The 18,324-nt window shown below is 42.2% G+C and overlaps 1 protein-coding gene across 33 annotated transcripts in view; it reads left to right on the top strand.

The window, feature by feature from the left end:
- ADGRL3 (adhesion G protein-coupled receptor L3) overlaps nucleotides 1-18,324 on the top strand; it is a 490,266-nt gene that overhangs the window by 436,560 nt on the left and 35,382 nt on the right. For 25 of the 33 annotated variants that reach the window (XR_012055755.1, XR_005980340.2, XM_030271767.4 and 22 more), the window contains 3 exons: nucleotides 11,839-11,865; nucleotides 14,645-14,813; nucleotides 17,589-17,714. Coding sequence is in view for 31 of the 33 variants with exons in the window: in XM_030271767.4 (XP_030127627.4) it covers nucleotides 11,839-11,865; nucleotides 14,645-14,813; nucleotides 17,589-17,714 (322 nt within the window). In the remaining 2 variants the exon portion in view is untranslated. The remainder of the gene's footprint in view (nucleotides 1-11,838; nucleotides 11,866-14,644; nucleotides 14,814-17,588; nucleotides 17,715-18,324) is intronic. The other 8 variants (XM_030271745.4, XM_030271763.4, XM_030271762.4 and 5 more) reach the window with 1 other exon arrangement.

Genomic DNA, 18,324 nt, shown 5'->3' with positions numbered 1-18,324 from the left:
CATGGGTCTACAGGGTTAGTAAAAAGGCACCCAGATCCCAGAGCCTTCTGTCTTTTTGTATCAGTTTATATTTAATAAAACAAACCAAACCAAGGGCCTGCATTGGAGGGCCCCTTGCTGCCATCTGCATGTGACAGCTTTACAGCACATGGAGAGCTGAATTAGAACTTGTTCTCCCAGATCATTTCCTAGCATTACTCTGTGTTAGGCTGTGGTGAAGCTCTCGCAACATAAATCCTGAGCCTGTTTAACAACAGCAAAATACTTGATTCCCTATGGCAACGTAAAAATAAAGGCCATAAAATATTTTAATAGGCTGTTAATAAGCGCCCCTGCAATCTGGTCCTTGCCTATGTCACTTTAAAGGTTAGAAATACATTATGAAGTATAGAAAATAGAGAGCCAAATAACTCCACTTAAATTAATGAACATGATAAGGGATCAGGTGTCACCTGGGATACCTTTAATTACTGCACCAACAGAAAAACCATTCAAAAGGCAGTGCATGAACCAGATGTTGTGTGTCTGATAGATTTGTAGGCACTGTGCAAAGTTGTAAAAATAAACTTCCCTAACCCTCAGGAACAGTCCCTGGATTATTGTGCCAGCGTGGGAGATTGTGACGTTCCTGCAGTGGGGCACTGGTTACCCAGGGGTTACCCAGCAAGAGATTTGATGAGTACAGAGCTGGTTTATATTTGTCCTTGTTAACTTTTCTAGCTTAGCCCAGTATTTCAAGAGAGAAGTAGAGTCACTACATATGTGGTTCCTTCACCCTGTGCCAGTGGCATCCTCCCTGTATGACAGGTTGGTACTGAGCCAATTCAGCAGGTTGTGCCCACTGAGACAGCAAGATTCGTGCTCTAGTCCTGCTTTTGAGGCATGTAGCCAGGAAAAGATGTGACCCTGTGTATGTGGGATATGTTGTTCAGAGCTGCAAGAGTTTCTGTGCTTGCCAGGAAGATATTGGCTTCCTTTTCATAAGAGGTACCATCCCCAAAAGTAGCATGCTTTTACCTAGGCCCATGTTGAAAAAGTTCTGTTTGATGTCTTCCTTCAGTATATTTACACAGAATTTTTAAGGATTCATTTAGAATGGGGTTCTCTTCTGCCCTTTAAAGATCTCTTTAGTGTGAAGTGACACAGACAAGAATGCGCAAACAGCTTGGGTGGTGTGTGTAGCTTCTCACCATGCCTCCCCAAACACAGACTGGGAGGGGGTTTTCCTTCCCAGCCTATTACAATGGCTTTTTCTGGGTGCTCAAAGTCCACTGTGGCCATTGCTCTTTCATCTGTGTGTGGCTTGTTGGCAAACACAGGTGGGCAGAGATGGGCAGAGAGGAGCATTGTTTAGTCCTGGGCAGCCCTGCCCACATCACTTGTTTCTCACTCCTGGCCCATCTGAGCTGAAAAGTGGGATGCAAAGGGTGCACAACAAGCCTCTTGAGCACAAACTAATTTGCTGTCAACAAATGTACCCAGGAAGGCATTGTTTTGGAAGATTGATTCCCCCAGCCTTTACAAGCTTGCAGGGAAGGCACACCTTTCGAGCCGGGGACTACATAAACTTTTTGAATGGCGAAGGCCTGCTGTGCTGCTTGCACCTGTAGCCTGTGAGGTGGATACTGTAGGCATATCAGCACAGTATTGATGCATTCTTGCTAACAGATGGCTCCTCATGAGGATGTGCTAGCAGCTGGAATTCTTTGGAGCAGCTGTGAGGCTGTTTTACCGGAGGTTGCTGTTGTCTGGAGTGATTTCTGGAGCCAAGCGGCGCAGAGGCTCTCCTTCGTGCTTTTCCATTGTGCCAGGAAGATTCTGGTTGTGCAAAATGTCTCAGATTGTCACAGACAAGCCTACACTGAATCTTTTTCATATTCACATTCCTGTAGGAAGCCTCATGTGACAATGGAAAATACATTATATGTGAATAGTCCAACACGGTTCTTCCATTTTCCATCCATCAGCTCCTTTCCAGGTGGTCAGGTGTGTACTGTGGCAGCTTGCACACCAGGTTTCCATCCAACCCATGCCAGATGCTGCAGCACAACAAACCATCCCCATTTCCAGATGCTTAACCACCATTCTCTGTGCAAAACAGGATTTCAGGTGGAGCCTTTGCATTGTGTTGCAGTGCAGTGCTTGTTCTGCAGCCATTTAAATACTGCTCATTCAAATCATCGTGGTTATAGTGAAGGGAAAAAAAAGAAGAGCTACACTGATGGTAATCCAGATGCACTCTTGAGGATATATAGTGAAATCTGAGCTCTTGTCTTGCTGCAAGCTCTCATTGTGCACAGGGTGAGGCTCATTAGTTAATGACATGGAAAACTGCTGGAAAACTGGGAGGGGAGAGCAGGCATTCAGCTAACAAAAGGCAAGTTCTACAACCAGATTAAGGGGGTTCATCAATGGGGGTCGAGCAGCTGCTGCACCTGAAGTTACAGTGGACTTTTCCAAATGGCTGGAGGGGAGAGGATCTCTCTCAGGAAAGACCAGAAGCCATCATTTTCTCTTTCTTACAGATATAACCTTTCTTTTGAAGTTCCCACAGGCATCCATCCCTTTTTTTCCTGGTGCTTCCTGGCTGTGGTTAAGTCTGTTAGTGTTTCCCCAGACCAGACCAGACTTCCTGACATTCTTCTATGCTGTAGTATGTGGCAACAAGATTTTATTTTGTTTACTTTGGAAGAGCAATACATCAATTGTAGCTGCCAAGAGCAGTTGCAGACTGTTACATGTAGTAGATATAATTCGCGCCATTTCTAATACGATATATGTGATATTGAATATTTGTTAGAGTATACATGTTTGTATTAGGATTCCGCCCCCACCCTCACAGGCGCAGGTGAGACCGGGTGTAGATTGGAAACTGATTTACAAGTAAGAAAGTACAGCTCGCCAGGAGATGGGCCGTGTCTGAGGAGATACAGAAACCCCAGGTGCTGATCGTTTGCGTGAATGACCCAGGATGGATATCATGGAAATCCTCAGGCAGATACATGTGAATATACAGCGTTCCTGAATTTCCATAAATTTCATCAAGGGATTCAACAAACTCCAGACACTGATTTTTTCTCCCTCATCACCAAAAAAGAAAATCTTATTAACATATGGACTATGAATAGAAGAAAAGACTGATTGCTGAATTCTTGGCCTCAGGTGGAATTTTCCCTATAAAAACCGCTTGTGCCAGGCTGTGTGGGCATGGAGGAAAACCTCTGCTGAGGCTGACTTCTTGTTGCACACCCAGGGCCGACCCCGGGCTCGACTCTGTTCTTTCCTTGTGGCTGGCTAGATAGAATTTGATTGCAAAATAAATATTTTATTTTTCATATTAATTTGGCTAGACAAATTTTCATTTATAACACAGACCCGTGAGAAGGCAGGCAAGAGGCAAAGGGCTTTGCCAGTTTGTTTCCCTTTTTGTCCCATTTTATGGTGTTATTGGTTTAGTCAGGATATAGCTTGAGCTGTGCCGTAGGCCACCTGCATGCTCTTTAGAAAGCTCAACATGTAGGGACCCCTTCAAAGAGCAGCATGTGAGGCTGTAGTCCTGGGTTTGCTGGAAAAAAGTTATTTAGTGCCATAGAAACTCACCTGAAAGTCATCCTGGAAATTTAATTTTCTTTCCTTCAGACAGGGAGGCCCAGGGTCTTAGCTGGGAGCACCTTTTGTTGCTAAAGAGGCACTATTAATTAGGGACCTTGAGATAGTTTAATCCTGGCATTAATCACTGCAGTTGTGCTACAGTTTTCTTACTCTTGTAGAAACCTGCTTCTATCCTGTCTTCCACAATGAAAGAACAAGCACTATGTCAAAAACACTGAATTCCCTAGAAAAACATCTATTTATTCTGAGCACACAGGAGATGATATTTTTAGGCATTGTGACCAGATTCACGAGAGCACATGCTGAAATCCCATTACTGGGGAGAAAGCAAAAATGTCCTGCATTGCAGCCTTCAGAAATCAATCCTCAAATGACCAAAATGAGCTCTCCTCAGATTGCTGGCTGCCATGGAAGTTTCAAGTGGCTGCAGCTAAAGGCACACAACCCCGAATTAATGACTAAACAAAAACATATATGTTCTCTCAAGTTTCTGAGCAGAAACAAAACTCACACCATACTCCTTTATTTGTGGTTTTTTTTTTTCCATAGAAGTCTCTTACTCAAAGGCTTGCAATAAATAAATCTAAGAATGCACAACTTAACAGCCAAAAGTTAAGATTTAACCCTGATTATTACTATATAAAACCTTGCAAAGCTCAGTCTGGGCTCTTTCAGGGAGTCTGGCCCAGGTTGTGGGAGGTGAAGGATGGGGAGCACCAAGCACAAAACTGAGAAGCCCCTTTTGAAGATCTGCCTCTTTTAAAACCGTTGCCATAGCCTGCTCTCCCCATATGTTGTATGGGTGTAAGTGATTATCTGCTCATTTTCGTGCTTCAACATATGTATTTTATTTAAAGAGACATGACTAATCCCAGCCCTCAGATTAGCTTGTTGTTTCAGTCCTGTGGGTTTGCTTAAGCCATAAAAAAAAAAAAAAAAAAAACTGAGTTAGGTAGAAAATTGAAAACAAAGGTTAAATAGAACTTCCAAAAATCATCTGCAGAAATGTTTAAATAAAATCCTTGATTCAACACAGCGGTATTGTGCTGGCAGTAGCAGACGTTTACCAGTCTAGTTTTATTTACTCAGCTGATTGAAATGCAGAAAAAAGTAAACATCCTGAGTTTGGTGCAGTGGGGAATGAGTTAGACTTTGGAAAATGCAAGATTTTTTTTTTCTCCTTTGATATGAAGAGCTTACATTACCAATGAAGAGCAGTAATTTGTAGCAGGTATGCTTTTACTAATGGAAGATTAATTTGTGCTTTGTTCTACCCATTTTAGAAACAAAACAAAGTAGGAGACAATAAGGATTATTCCAGTTTTTTCTATGGAGATTTAAGATCCTCTATTGGTTTCCAGATCTTCCTTGTTTAATCCTAAAATGCTCCAGCTTGGAAATAGTTTGTGATGACAAAGGGTCTGGAACTGAATATTGCATTGTGTTCACCCAGGAGACTGGACTTGCAGAAGAGCAACACTTTAATCCTTCATTACCTCTGGGTTTGTGCTTGCTTGGGAGTGCAGAGGGAGGACACGGTGCAATGAGTGGCTCCAGTTCTTGGGAGCTTGCCCAGCATGACATCTAGGTGCAAAAGGTCCATTCCTTTATCTTCAGAAGTCTCAGATTTGTGGAGTAAGAGCTGAGAGTCTGGCAACATGAACACTCCCTATTAGGAGCAGCAGGCATGGAGAGGAAGTTTTCATGCATGTCCTGATTGGACATTACCTATAACTTAAATGAAACAACAGTGCCGGTACAGAGTGAGCTTTCTTTAAAAAGATTTTCGTACTGCTCTACTAACAAAATAGAAAGATTAACTGAGTGGGCTGTTAAGAGGGCATTGAAAAATCTCTCCTTCCCACCCAGCTACATGTGCTATATGCAGCATTTTTGGACTCCTCTCTCTGACTTTTGGGGGCAGCAGGGTCAGAGCACAGCAGTTCCAGGGATGGTTTCTAGGGAGGAATCATCCATCGAGAGGATGATCTGATCCTAGGGAACCAAGAGGACTCCCGAGCCAGTGTTTGGCTCTCCATAAACTTGGATGAGAAGCAAGTGTGTTTATTTAAAGAGTGCTTGGGACATGCAGACAGCACATTCTCTGTCACCAAAAAGCTTAAGAGGAGTGTTTTTCAAAGATAACCAAATTATCTGGGCACTTTGGAAGATGAGGAATAGCTTTTTCCTCCTTTGGAAAACCTCCCCCTCTGCAAAGTTTAGATATTAGCCATGGAGTACTGAGCTGGGCATTAGAAACATCTTCCCCCATTTTCATTGTCCCAGAGTTGAGACCACAATCTATGTGTTTCGTATGGCCTTTAGAGACAGTACCATGTCTTCACAACCTGATGGTCAGTGAATCATAGATTTATAGAATATCTTGAGGATGATTGAAGTCCAGCTCCTGGTTCTACACCGAAGAACACCCAAAAGGCATTTTCCAAAGGCTTCTTGAGCTCTCTCAGGGTTGGTGCTGTGACCACTTCCCTTGGGGAGCCTGTTCCAGTGCCCAACACCCAACAGATGAAGAACCTTTTCCTAATATCCAACCTAAACCTCCCCTGACAACTTCTGGCCATTCCCTGTGGTGCTGTCAGTGGTCACCACAGAGAAGAGATCAGTGCCTGCCCCTCCTCTTCCCCTCACGAGGAAACTGCAACTACAGTGGTGAGGTCTTTCCTCACCCTCCTCTTTATCAGGCTGAACAAGCCAATAGTTGTCTCAGATCCTGTGTAAGTCTTTGAGTCCCCTGGTTAGCTCAGTGCTGCTCCTATGCAACCTTCATCTGCATCTCTGCATGAGCAAATTGAACAGGCAGCCTAAAGCAAACCCAGAAACACTACTCAGACCTGGCACAAAACAAATTATATACAAGCTTCCTACCAAGAAAAGGTATGGCACATTTATATTTTGCCCAAGGACTGAGTTTATGAGCACCTCAGAGTCAGAAACCCTGCCAGTGCTGGAAAAACATCTGAAACTGCACTTTTGTCTGCGTGCCTTTCCCCACAGAGATGTTGATGGCAGCATCTGATTTCATTTGTTGCAAGCTGCTGCTGTTTGAGTTTTTCACAGGAGAGTTTGATACCTGATTGTTTTGATGTGGGGGTTTGGTTGTTTACCTATGTTTTTGTGATGGTTGTGCTAATGTTGAATGGTGATTGTAAAGCTCTAATCTTCCTACTGAGATGTATTGTCCTTTCTGAATCTAAAAAAAAAAATCAATCAGTGGTTATTGATTTGAGAGTGTCCTGGAAGATATTTAATACCTACAATCTTTCTGTGAACCCATAAATCATGATTATTGTTTTAAAAGGCCATGCATTTTAAGCACTTTGTCAGCAAGCCCTGCTGGTGCTATTTGGATAATACAAATGTGTCTAAAGGCTTTGCTGAATCCATATAGTGTGGAAACAATTAGATATGTGGTTACACATCAGTGTGGCTTCAATAATTGTGCCATGCCTTTGCAAAGTGAGGAGGAAGGAAATAAACAGGGTAAGCAATTCTGAGGGTAATTAATCACTTACAGAAAATGAGATGAACTTAACAGAATTGCTCTTTCCAATTGCAATAATTAAGGACAAGTCTGAGAAAGCAGGACATGACTTCCCTGGGTGAGTTGAACAGAAAGGGATGATGCTTTGCCTTTGGCAGAAAAGTCTTGCCACTGGTTGCCCCAAATCATAGGCTTAGGCATCACATAGAGCCAAGAAAGGTTTGGCCTCATTTGTCTGAACAATATTTGCAGATCTACTGGTGGAAATCAAAAGTGGCCATGGCTTTCAATATATATAAAATTACCCTTATGCCAGGTGGTGAAGCCTAAACCTTTACAGATGTTCAAGGCATGTAAAGGCAGGAGTTTCTCCTGCAAATGAAGCTGTGGCAAGCTTACTGATGTCTTGAGGGGACTGGCCACCTCCTGTCAAAGACAGTGTGGGAGCCAGAAGATAAGACTGGTAAATGATGACTTGGAAGCCTGTTTGATGAACACCAGCAGCCTAAGGAAGGAGATTAGGAAGTCATTTGGCTTCATGCCATCAAGGTGGTAACTTTGTCACAAAATGCAAAGGCAAAATCCTTTAAGCACTCTTTTATTGCTTGGTATTGATTTTTCTCACCATGAAGATGCTCCTTTGCTAATTAACGATGAACCTGTTTGCTTTATGAGGGGAGTGCTGGCCTTTCCAATTCCTTCAATAAATCAATCTTTTCTAATCCTTGAAATTTCAAAAAGAAAAAAAAAAAAGCACAACATCCCTACTACTTCATATTGGCAGGCAGAGGGGAGACACAATAGCGCACTTTATTTTGTGTTTCCCTCCTGCTTGCCTACAGGAAACATCTGCCTCTCTGCTTTATTTGCACCATGTTAAAATTAATTCCATGGGTCTTTCTGAATGCTTTTGTGGGGGCACATCATCCATCTGTTTTTATTTGGGTTTCATCACCCCTAACAGCTGCTAAAGGTCCTGTATACTCACCGTGGTGTTTTTCCTTGCTATCCAAACAGTTATTTTGGGGCCCATGGCATCAGTACTTGTGCTTACTGAGTCTTTTCCTGCTATCATAGAGATGGGGAAATACTTGGAATTGTCAAAAGAGTGATAAATTCAAGTTAAGTAAAGCTAAAGTTTGAAAGGTTGTAAAAAATTATAATATGTAAAGTCAATTAGTTATGTAGAGTTTTATTAAAGGCCTAGGTTTACTCTAAATGTGGCTCAAAACTACAGTTTGTTAAATTAAAAAAAAAAATAATAATAATAATAAAAGCTCTTTTCAAGCGTAAGAAGACCAGCCATTATTCTTTTTAAATGAGAGCTGAATAGCTGCTTTCTGAAAACAGAGTTTCTCTGTTCAGCAACATTTTAGAACCAATCTTCATGTGAAGGTAAATTCTTGACTTACTTTTCCTGCTGCAGAAAAAGTGAAAGCTTTAACATTGCATGATATTGCTAATCCAGATACAGGAAAGTAATTTGTTTCTAATAAATTGCAGATTGTCTTTAACTGTTTTGGGCTGTCCATGTATATCCCAGCAATTCGGTCTCCTGATGACAAAAGGGTGTTTCTTGGGGTTTTAAAAGGATAGGCAGTGCAAAAGGGGTTCCTGAGCTTAGGATTAATTGATTTTGAAATTTCTTAAGAAAATTTAATCAAAACAAGGATATAAGTAGTTAATTTTTGCAATTTTTTTTAAAAGTATTGGTCTAAAAATACAGACCAGATATAGGAAGATAGAAGGTAATGTGAACAATCCTTTCTCATCACTGAAGGAGAAGGTACTCTGGGAAATTGAAAGACATCTAACTTAAATAAGATTTTGAAAGAGTTTTACATGATGTGTAATTAACCTTAAGAAGTCTTTGCCCCAAGGTAAAGTCAGGGCTTTTTTAAGATTAGAAAATGAATTAGGTATTTATACAGCTTGGTAGACCATCCACTATCCATCATCTGGGCTGCAAAGAAACACAAGGGAGGTGAGGTAAGATTTCACGGGTTCAATGAATAATGCAGCCACTAAAGATCAGCTTTTTACCTTCAGGTATTTGAAAATGGAGCCTCCATCTAAGCCATCATTCAGGTTTCTTCTACAGTCAGTAGAGAAATGCATTTCTTCGGGGAATGGTGAAGCCCTGCCTACCTTAAATACCTGTTCTTTTAAGAGATAAATTCCTTTTTGAGAGTTCTAGTCTGACATTATCTGTGGGGGGAGCAGGGTCACATAATTTAAATGCAATGGGCTTTATCCCTTACTGCCAGCTATTGGAATAATTTAACCAAATATGGAGATAGCACTTCAAATGCAGCATTTCAGGCTGTGCTAGGCTGGATTTTCCAACAGTTTCTGCTTCAACTATTATTCGCTTTTACTCCTAGTGAATATAATCTCAGTTTTCCAGTCAGCACCTCAATTTTTCTGGGAACTTGAGGCTTTTCCCAGGCTTTTCTCTTGTCTAAGCCATAGGTTTTATGTATTGCAGATAATGACAGAGTATTACTGCACCACTGATAGGTTTCACAGACTTCACCAAGGGTGAAAAAAAACCAAAGCATGCTGAAGTAATTTTTGTCAGAAATTGTGGCTAACACAAGAGTTAAGCTTCTTACAACACTTGAGCTGATAATATGAAAAGGATTGTATTTCATGAGAGCCACAAGACACTAAATTCTGTGGCCCCTGGGAGTTAGGCATCTTTGAAAATATCACTCCTTTAGGCACATGTTTCTTTTGGGCAGTGGGTCCTGGACACATCCACGCTGGAAATAGGGTAAAAACTGCTAAGGTATTTTTGGTGGTTTTTTCCTCAGCTGCTTTGAAGTGTTAGCCTCAAGCTCAAAGGGAATCTGAGTTTACCAGTTTTGCATTTTGTCTGTACAAAAAATGAAATGGAACCTTCAGCTGTCTCGAAGAAGTGCTATTATGGGTTGCTGAAAAACTTTGTAAGAGGTCTGGATAGTAACAGCAACAATTCTAACTCTGTACTTTTATAATCTAATGCTGACTGCTTTTCAGTATAAAATCTTTACCATAAAACCTGCATGCTTGTGAACACAGTAATAGAAATCCAGGCCCTGTTCCTGCCCACGCTGCTGGGCTGACAGCTCCAGGTTGTCTCATATCTTCATTTCATTTAATTGCATTGTAGAGGAGCTGCAGGTTGCCAGTATTGACCCAATGAGGTCTCACTAGGATGGACTGGCCCTGCCTGTGTTGACAGGGGTGATGAGATGAACGTATTGAGCCATCCTCCATCTCTGGCACCCATGGGAGTTTGTGCAAGGGATCACAGGTTCAAAAGCTCCATGTCAGTGGGGAGAGGAGGCCTGGGAGTTGTTGCACCTTGCCTGCCACACAGGCAGGATTAGGCACACAGCCTGTCCCAGAAGGTATGGGAGATTCCCCATGGAAAATGGATGTAACTAATCTTGTGTTCCCACAGTGACAGGAGCTGAGTGATCCAGCTTAGTTTCTTCATCACTGCAGTGAGCTGCTTTTTGCCCTTGCTTGGCAGAGGCCTTTCTTTGCTCTTCCCCATGAAATGGTAGTAAATAGGTCCATGCCTTGTCACCCAGGGCTTTAGAAGTTTCTGATGCCATTATCTCAAGAATGCTGCAGTCTGACTTATAATGTGGCCACTTGGAAGTTCCACTTTGGAAAAGTAAATGGCAATAAAGATACTCCTGTAACGCGCTCCCGCCCCTCAGGCTGGAGGTGCGGTGAAGTTTTGCCACTTGAACACGTGTAAGTCGCCTGTGGTAACTATGCTGGGGTTTCAAAACTTGTCTTCTCCAGGGACAGCCATTGCATTTGAAAGATATCTCAAAGTCCATTGACAGCTGTGGGATGGTGGCCAGGAGGGGTAGCTGCAGCACACAGCTAGAGATGCCTGCTTCTGTGCATTAAGCCAGCATTCCCAGTCATGTTTCAATTCTGTGGTGTTGGAATCTGTGGTATGGATGATTCCAAGATTGTAAAAAGTCTGTCTTTCTGCCCCATTGCCAAAAAAGAAGCCATAATTTGTCTGTGTTGGTTTTCAAGGTTGTTTATTCTTGCTTATCTCTAACATGTTCTGCTGCCCTGCCGCAGGTCTGTCCTTCAGGGCAGCGTGTGGGGCTCTGCCCCCAGTGGGATGGTACAAACATTATATACCAGAAACTACGTGTGCTATATTTACAATAATGTGCCAATATCTATGATCTACATTGAACAGTGTGTCCCCAACCTAAACCAATAGAAAAATGCCAACACTACAGTGAAACATGGAGGGCATGAAGAAGAAGAAAAAGGACAAGACACACCCAATTTCCTCCATCTTGTCCCCTTTGAACCCCTAATCTAGAATCCTAAAATTTTATTTTTGTACCCGTGCCACACTTAATTATTACTCATATCAAACACTCAGAGCTTGTAATTCATCCTGTAAGATTGAAAACTCTTTTCCATGGACAGAGATCAGAGACAGTGTCTCTGGGGGCTCTGTCCAGGGGGGTTCCTGACCCCCTGCCAGGGCAGCCAAAGGGAAGCCCTGGATTCCCACACCCTGGGGCAGCAAGTCAGGCTGGCTGGTGTGTTCCAGGCTCACCTGGTGCCAGTCCACCTTTGGTTTAGGTGATGGCTGGTGGGAGAAGGGAGGGGGACTAGCAGTAAATGCTATTCTCTATGTCATTATATTTCTAATGTTGGTGTTCTTGTCTTTATGTCTATGCATTCTTTAGCTATGAGGATAACAGACCCTTCATCAAGTAAGAATGACCTGAATGGCTGATAAATTTCATTTATCAGTGTGGTCTCATGAACCAGCTGTCAGATCAATATTGAAAAATCATTAAAGCTTCTGTCATTCGCTTTTGAGGCAGAAGAGCAAACTGTGCAGGAAAATGGTCAGGCATACAGCTAAGGTGCAGAGTAAATGTGCTGCATGTGTATTGCCAACCAATTGTCACCTTATTTGCTTTATATTCTTTAATTGGATGTTACTTGAATTCAAGGTGAAAGCTCCCAGTTTAATCCTGCTTAGTACAGACTTGTTCTACCAATAGCAGCCTGTGGTCCACTGTGCTCTGTCACTGGGATTGCTTTATGGTAGTATAAATACAGAAGCAAATTTTCAAAAAGGTGCTTGGTTGCTATTCCCCATGATTCCCTTTCTAGTTAATGGGAGTAGTGCAAGCAAATCTATGTGCATTGGTGGCTCCTTACTCATTGGAGTACCTTCTGATTGTCCCTAATTATAAACCACTGATTTTCAAATGCACCAAAAACTGGATATTTTTGTTTCTTTATTGCAATAAAATTCCACTACAGGAAAGAAAAGCCATGGAAAAGCAGCAGCAAGTCTGTACTAAGAGCAAGATAAAAATCTCAAGCTACACCAAAAAAAGACAACCCCCAAACCTGTGAAGAAAGCCAAAAATGCCTAGAAATTATATACCTTAGGGCATCCATGCTCTTTCTCCTGAAACCAAAAAATTAATATGCAGTAGCACAAATAGAAGCAAATCAACTTTGCCGTAGACTTTCAGTTTGTTCTTCTGGTGAAGAGTCCTTTGTATTCGTTCTTTCAGCGCCATTCCCATGTTCTGTTTCATCGCTTGGTTGTGTTTTTTGCTGCGGATGCGGGATGGAGCTATTCTCAGTAATCTCCAGGTCCTCTTATTGCCAGGTCGTGTTTTCTGAGGCACAACACTGTTAATGTGTGCAGTTTGCACTGTAGGGGGTCTTCTAGCCCACAGATTCCTTTCCATCACTGAAGGCAGTATATCTTCACTAAATAATTGTTTCATTCCTGTACACCTCTGCAGCCAAAGGCTCTGTAATCAGATTCAACAATGGGCTGTGCTTCAGAGCAGAATACTTTTCTGATTTCCAGGGAATAATTTTTAAAATACTCTGGAAATGCAGGAAGATTTTATCTGGGGATGGGAAAAGTGGAAAGAGGAGAAAAAGGGGGGTTTCCACTTAATTTGTTCTTCTTTTATTTTTGTTGAAAAAGAAAATTATTTGTATTTTATTAATTGCTATGCAACTAGGACAATAGCATGCTCTCACTGATGGTGGAATCTCGGGGAGAAAAATATCTCAAGCGACTAAAGCTGTCGCTTTATTTAGTGACTACCTTTCTGAAGGATGTGAGAGTGTATTTTCAATTTGCATCACGCTAAATATTTATTAATGGGATTGACTGGAAATGCTTCAAAGGAGCTGTTCTGATCTGCTAGGTCCATAATAGTGATTTTTAAAGAACTGTCTTAATAAGTGGTTACCTTAGGGAGCTCCTTTGGTCATGTGGTTAAATAATACATATTTTATAAACTTCAGTGGAAGACTTAATGCTGCATTTTCATTCTAATACCTAAAGGAAAAAAATAAAACAAACAACAAAAGACTTGAATACAACATTGGTATGCTTTTGTTTGTGGTAAGCCCTGCTAAAAGGAACAGGATTCAAGGCTGTAGCTTCCATGGCCTCTCTGTAGCAGAGATTGTCTATCTGACCTCTGCAGGACTGCTTTTTCTCCCTGCAAGCTGCTGCTGCTTCATCTTTCTTCTCCTTGTCCCATTCTCTGTTTAGCAGATGGAAGCCCAAATATGCCCAAACCCAGGCCATGCAGCAGTCATCTCATGTCCCCAGCTCTGTTGTCCAGGTTTTCTTTGGTAGAAAGTCAGTGGGAGAAAGCAGGCAAAAGCCTCCTGCGCCCCCTATTTGTTGGAACAACATTTGGGGACAAGCAGTGGTCACACCTCTACTCCCACTGCCCTCCTGAGGTGGAGCAAGTGATAATCCTAGTTTTACAGCCCATGTGAAGAAGGATTGCCCCTGCTTTCCTCCAGGGAGAAGTGTGGCAGTAGCTCCCACATTAGCAGAGGTAGTGTGTGAGTGCCTGTACGAGTATACACACTTCCCCTCATCGCAGGGTGGAAGACGTGTGAAGGAGCATTGCAAAGAACATCCTTGTGTGGAGTGGATCTGGCAAGCAGGGAATGCTTGCCCACCTGCCTGTAGCTGTTTATCTGGATTACAGGCATATGGGAGACTAGCTAAAATGCAGCAATACATGTGTCTTGGTGTTAAGTGTAAATAAAGAAGCTAATCCAGCTGGCAGTCCTGTGAAACCAGTGGACACTAAAAAAAGTGACAATCAGAGTTGTCATTTCATTTGGTTTATTTTCTTTCACTCCATTTGCAGAAATAACATCTACATATCATTTACATGCACATGCTTTTACATATTTAAAAAAAGAGACATTGTGGTTACAAATGTGCTTTGGTTATGATAAATTTCTGTGCTCATAACACTTCCACTTCCTTGTATTTCCTCAAGCTTGAAGATTTGTAAACTGCATTCAGCTTGAAGACAAAAGCTCTCTATGATTTATTTTGATATGCTACTTTCTTCTTGCTAAAACCAGGGGCAAAATCTTCCTGCCTGTAGACACATGCCTTCTTTTGTGTAGATGAAAAACCAATCCCATTCCTTTTTTTCTTTTTTTTTTTTTTTTTTTTTTTGTTTCTCCTGACAGGTCCTGGGTTATAGGTGCAATAGCCCTACTCTGCCTATTAGGATTGACCTGGGCATTCGGACTCATGTATATTAATGAAAGCACAGTCATCATGGCGTATCTCTTCACCATATTCAATTCTCTGCAGGGAATGTTTATATTCATTTTCCATTGTGTCCTCCAGAAAAAGGTAAGATGATGGTTCCCAGCAGCAAGAGAAGTGGTAACAAGGTGTTTTGTTGCCTAACAACCACAGAGTAGCATGGTCTGTGTGCCCTGAATTTGTATCACACGGATTTAACTCTGTGCGCCTAATGAGGGTGGTATTTAGACTGGAAACCAGAAAGATGCTGGGGAATGAGGTTCTGACATGTGGCAGTGGCATTTCAGCAGCCAGAATCCTGGCAGATGTGTCAGAGACAAGGGAAAAGGCAGCTGTCAGTTTGCAGGGTCCTTCTGTCAGGGCTTTTCCTGCTGTCAGCCAGATTCTCCTTCCTTGCATGCCAGTGTGAGAGGGGAGAGAATCCAAGAGCATCCAGAAAGTGTTCATGTGGCTGAGTGCTCAAAGTGGAGCTTTGCATCCTCATGTGCAGTCCCTGCAGGAAATTACCCCTTTCTGTGACAGCATATGTGGGTTGATGGGATGTAATAGGGGCTGCTTCCCCTGCTTTTTTAAGAAGTGAAGGACCTGTGTTCTGCAGCGGTTCATTAGCCTTTGTATTGCTTGGGTCTGAAGCAGTGTTTTGAAAATCTCCCTCAAAGCAAGCACAACAAGTGCTTTTTGGTGGAAATTGAAGTATGCCCCAATTAACATTTGCAAGATAACAGTGGAGTAACTTAGATAAACTCCAGGGGGAAAAAATAAACACAGCAGAATAAAAATTCTGCATATGTGTAGATCAAATTTACAGTCTCTGACAATCAGTAATAAGTATTTTTAAAAACCTTTTTGTTCTCTACTTAAATTAAGTTATACAGGGCTCTCTAATTCTGTGCATGTCTGCTGATAATTTGCTATGTCCATTTTAGTTTCAAAGGGCAGTTTACTGAACCAATAGGGAAGACTTTAATGTGGATACACTGGTGCCAGTTTCTCAGGGTAACCAGTATCTTTTGGTGAAATGGCTTATTGAATAGAGTCAGGTCCATGTTGTGATCTGCTCTCCATCTGAGAGCCACAGGCTTGCTCCTCTGTTACTCACATTTTCCTATACAAGGTAAGGGAGATCTGACCCATGAAAACATAATCAAAATTATAAAAAGTGAGCCCTGTAAGAGGTAAGTGATGCCTCTGTTAGGATCTACAGAGCTGTGTGTAAATGTCATTCTGAAACCCAAGGAATACTTTTGGGCTTAAGAGTTTTGTCCTTTTTGTTGCATCTCAGGTTTTTCCATCTTAAGAAGCTTTAAAGCTTTAGCTAGATGCAACTTCCTGCTGATGATCCCAAACCTTTCAGCAAGAGAGTTTCCAGGCAAGATGATCGTAACAGTGTAGGAAGCATCACCATTGCTTGTTAAACCTGCAGATGCCTCTCTCAGAGGAGTTTGAATTTCTACACCCTTCTGACTGGTACATCCTCTCACCTCCAATGCACCCTGCAATGGGTCAGTTCCTAACCCAGCATCCCTGTGCTGCTCCACAACCTCCTCGGTTCATGGGGTTCTCAGTCAACATGACAGAACCATTCTCTTTTCTGTCTTAAGTTAATTTACACCCTTAAACCACCACTGGTGACTGTGGAATTGTTCCTGATTTATGCTGCACAGAGGGAAGGAGAGGGAAGGAGAATGCAGCTGGCACCTTGATGTTGGGTGGATGCACCTCTCTGACCTAAGAGCTGAGGGAGGTATTATTTAAATGGGAAAAAAAGAATTATTTCCTTTTCTATCTATCATGGCCTAGAAAATTGGCAAAATGCTGCAGAGAGGCAAGCAGTGGGTGGCTAATTAAAGCAATTGAATTATTTTCTCTCAGGAAAGGATTGATTAGGCACTCGAGCATATTGGGCACTTGTGGTATGTGTTTGTCTAAAGCGCTTAAGGAAGAGCCTAATGAAAAAGCTGTAATTTGCTATTTAAGCAGTTGCTTCACAGAGTTGTGAAATGCTTATGGAGAGTTTGGCAAAATTGTACAGCTAACCATGCGCTTCAAGGAATTTTTCAACTGCTGGTTTGGACATGCATGATGGTTTGGGGTTTTTTTGTGTCAATGGGTAACATGACCCTCTTTTGGCTCTTCAGTACAGTCTGCTCACCTTCAGCCCTGTCCCATTTGGTTTTTGGGTATTGCTGCCCATAGAAAGTCACACCTGAAGCTTGGTGGAAGGTTAGATCCTGTCCTGGCACAAGGCAGCATAGCTCCTCTGAAGCAAAGAAGGTGGTACAAGTTTGATTGCAATGCCCATTTAAAACATGACTGGCTTGCACAGTTCTGTGGAAAAACAGGCTCCAGCCATCCCTGAGCATTGGGAATATAATCTCTAATGCTGCTGGTTCTACTGTTTCCTCAAATTTCAATTTGACTGCAAGAAACATATTTTTAATAAAAAATCAATAGCTTTCATATGTTTCTCTTGGAATTCTTTTTTCTTAGTCCCCTGCCAGAAGCAATAACTTTTAGTACCTTGATGAGCCAATATGCTAGTTTATATCAAATCTACAACAATATTAATTTTCAGTCATAAATAGTGTACCTGCACTTTCTCCCATACTCCTTTGATGTGCCTCAGAGGATACTGTAATGGGCTGGTGCCAATGAGCAGCTTTGCTGCATGGGAGCAGTCTCTTGTGACATCCTCAGCCATAAGCTAAGCTGCAAGGGGTACTAGAGGGCTTTCCCACACACTGCAGTAGATTTTGTTATAATGAAACACTGAGGAAAAATCAAGGGCTGTGTTGAAAATCAGAAGGCACTGGGCTGCAGGAGGAGCTTTCTGCTAACCACCACCGCTCTTTCCCTGGCCAGGTACGTAAAGAATACGGAAAATGCCTGCGCACACATTGCTGTAGTGGGAAAAGTACAGAGAGTTCCATTGGCTCAGGAAAAACCTCGGGGTCAAGGACACCTGGAAGATATTCCACAGGCTCACAGGTAACCCATGCTTCTTGCTTGTGTCCCAGTGCCATGCCAAGACCCTTCTCAGCTATTCTGGGAGGAAAGCTCCAAAGAAGCTGCAATAGGCCACTCCCCAGTGCACCTGCAGAGATTTCCCTCACTTCCAGACCTGAACTCAACACAGTGGTTTCCCCTGAAATGTGATGGCAAATAAATGCCTCTCCGAGGACCTTCTGGATAGTTTTCTTGGGAATAAAAAGTCACTTGAGGTGTCCTGCCTGCTCTCCATGGGAAGCAGGAGTTAGGAGCATTTTGTCAGCTGTGCTACATTCCAGTACATCCTTTAATCATGAGGTGAAGACTGTCATTATTAACTATTAAAATGTACAAGAATGGTGCTATAAGCCCTGAGTGTTTTTCTTGTAAAAACATTTAAAGGCTGCAAGTGTCTTGTAGCAGACTTTCCCAGTGAAAGAGCTGGCTTTCTGACATTCAGTGGTTTGGTCTGTTCTGTGTCTCACAAAATTTGTCTTAGCTTATAGACCTCTTAGGGCAAACCATTGGGGTCAGACTTTCTCACTATGCTACTAGATTTATTGCCTTTGGTCACCTGAAAATTCAGGTTTTGTGCAGTTTGTGTACTTAG

Source organism: Taeniopygia guttata, chromosome 4, assembly GCF_048771995.1.
Source record: "Taeniopygia guttata chromosome 4, bTaeGut7.mat, whole genome shotgun sequence".
Taxonomy (NCBI): domain Eukaryota; kingdom Metazoa; phylum Chordata; class Aves; order Passeriformes; family Estrildidae; genus Taeniopygia; species Taeniopygia guttata.
Note: the sequence above shows the minus strand (reverse complement) of the source record. Positions and strands in the feature narration are given on the sequence as shown.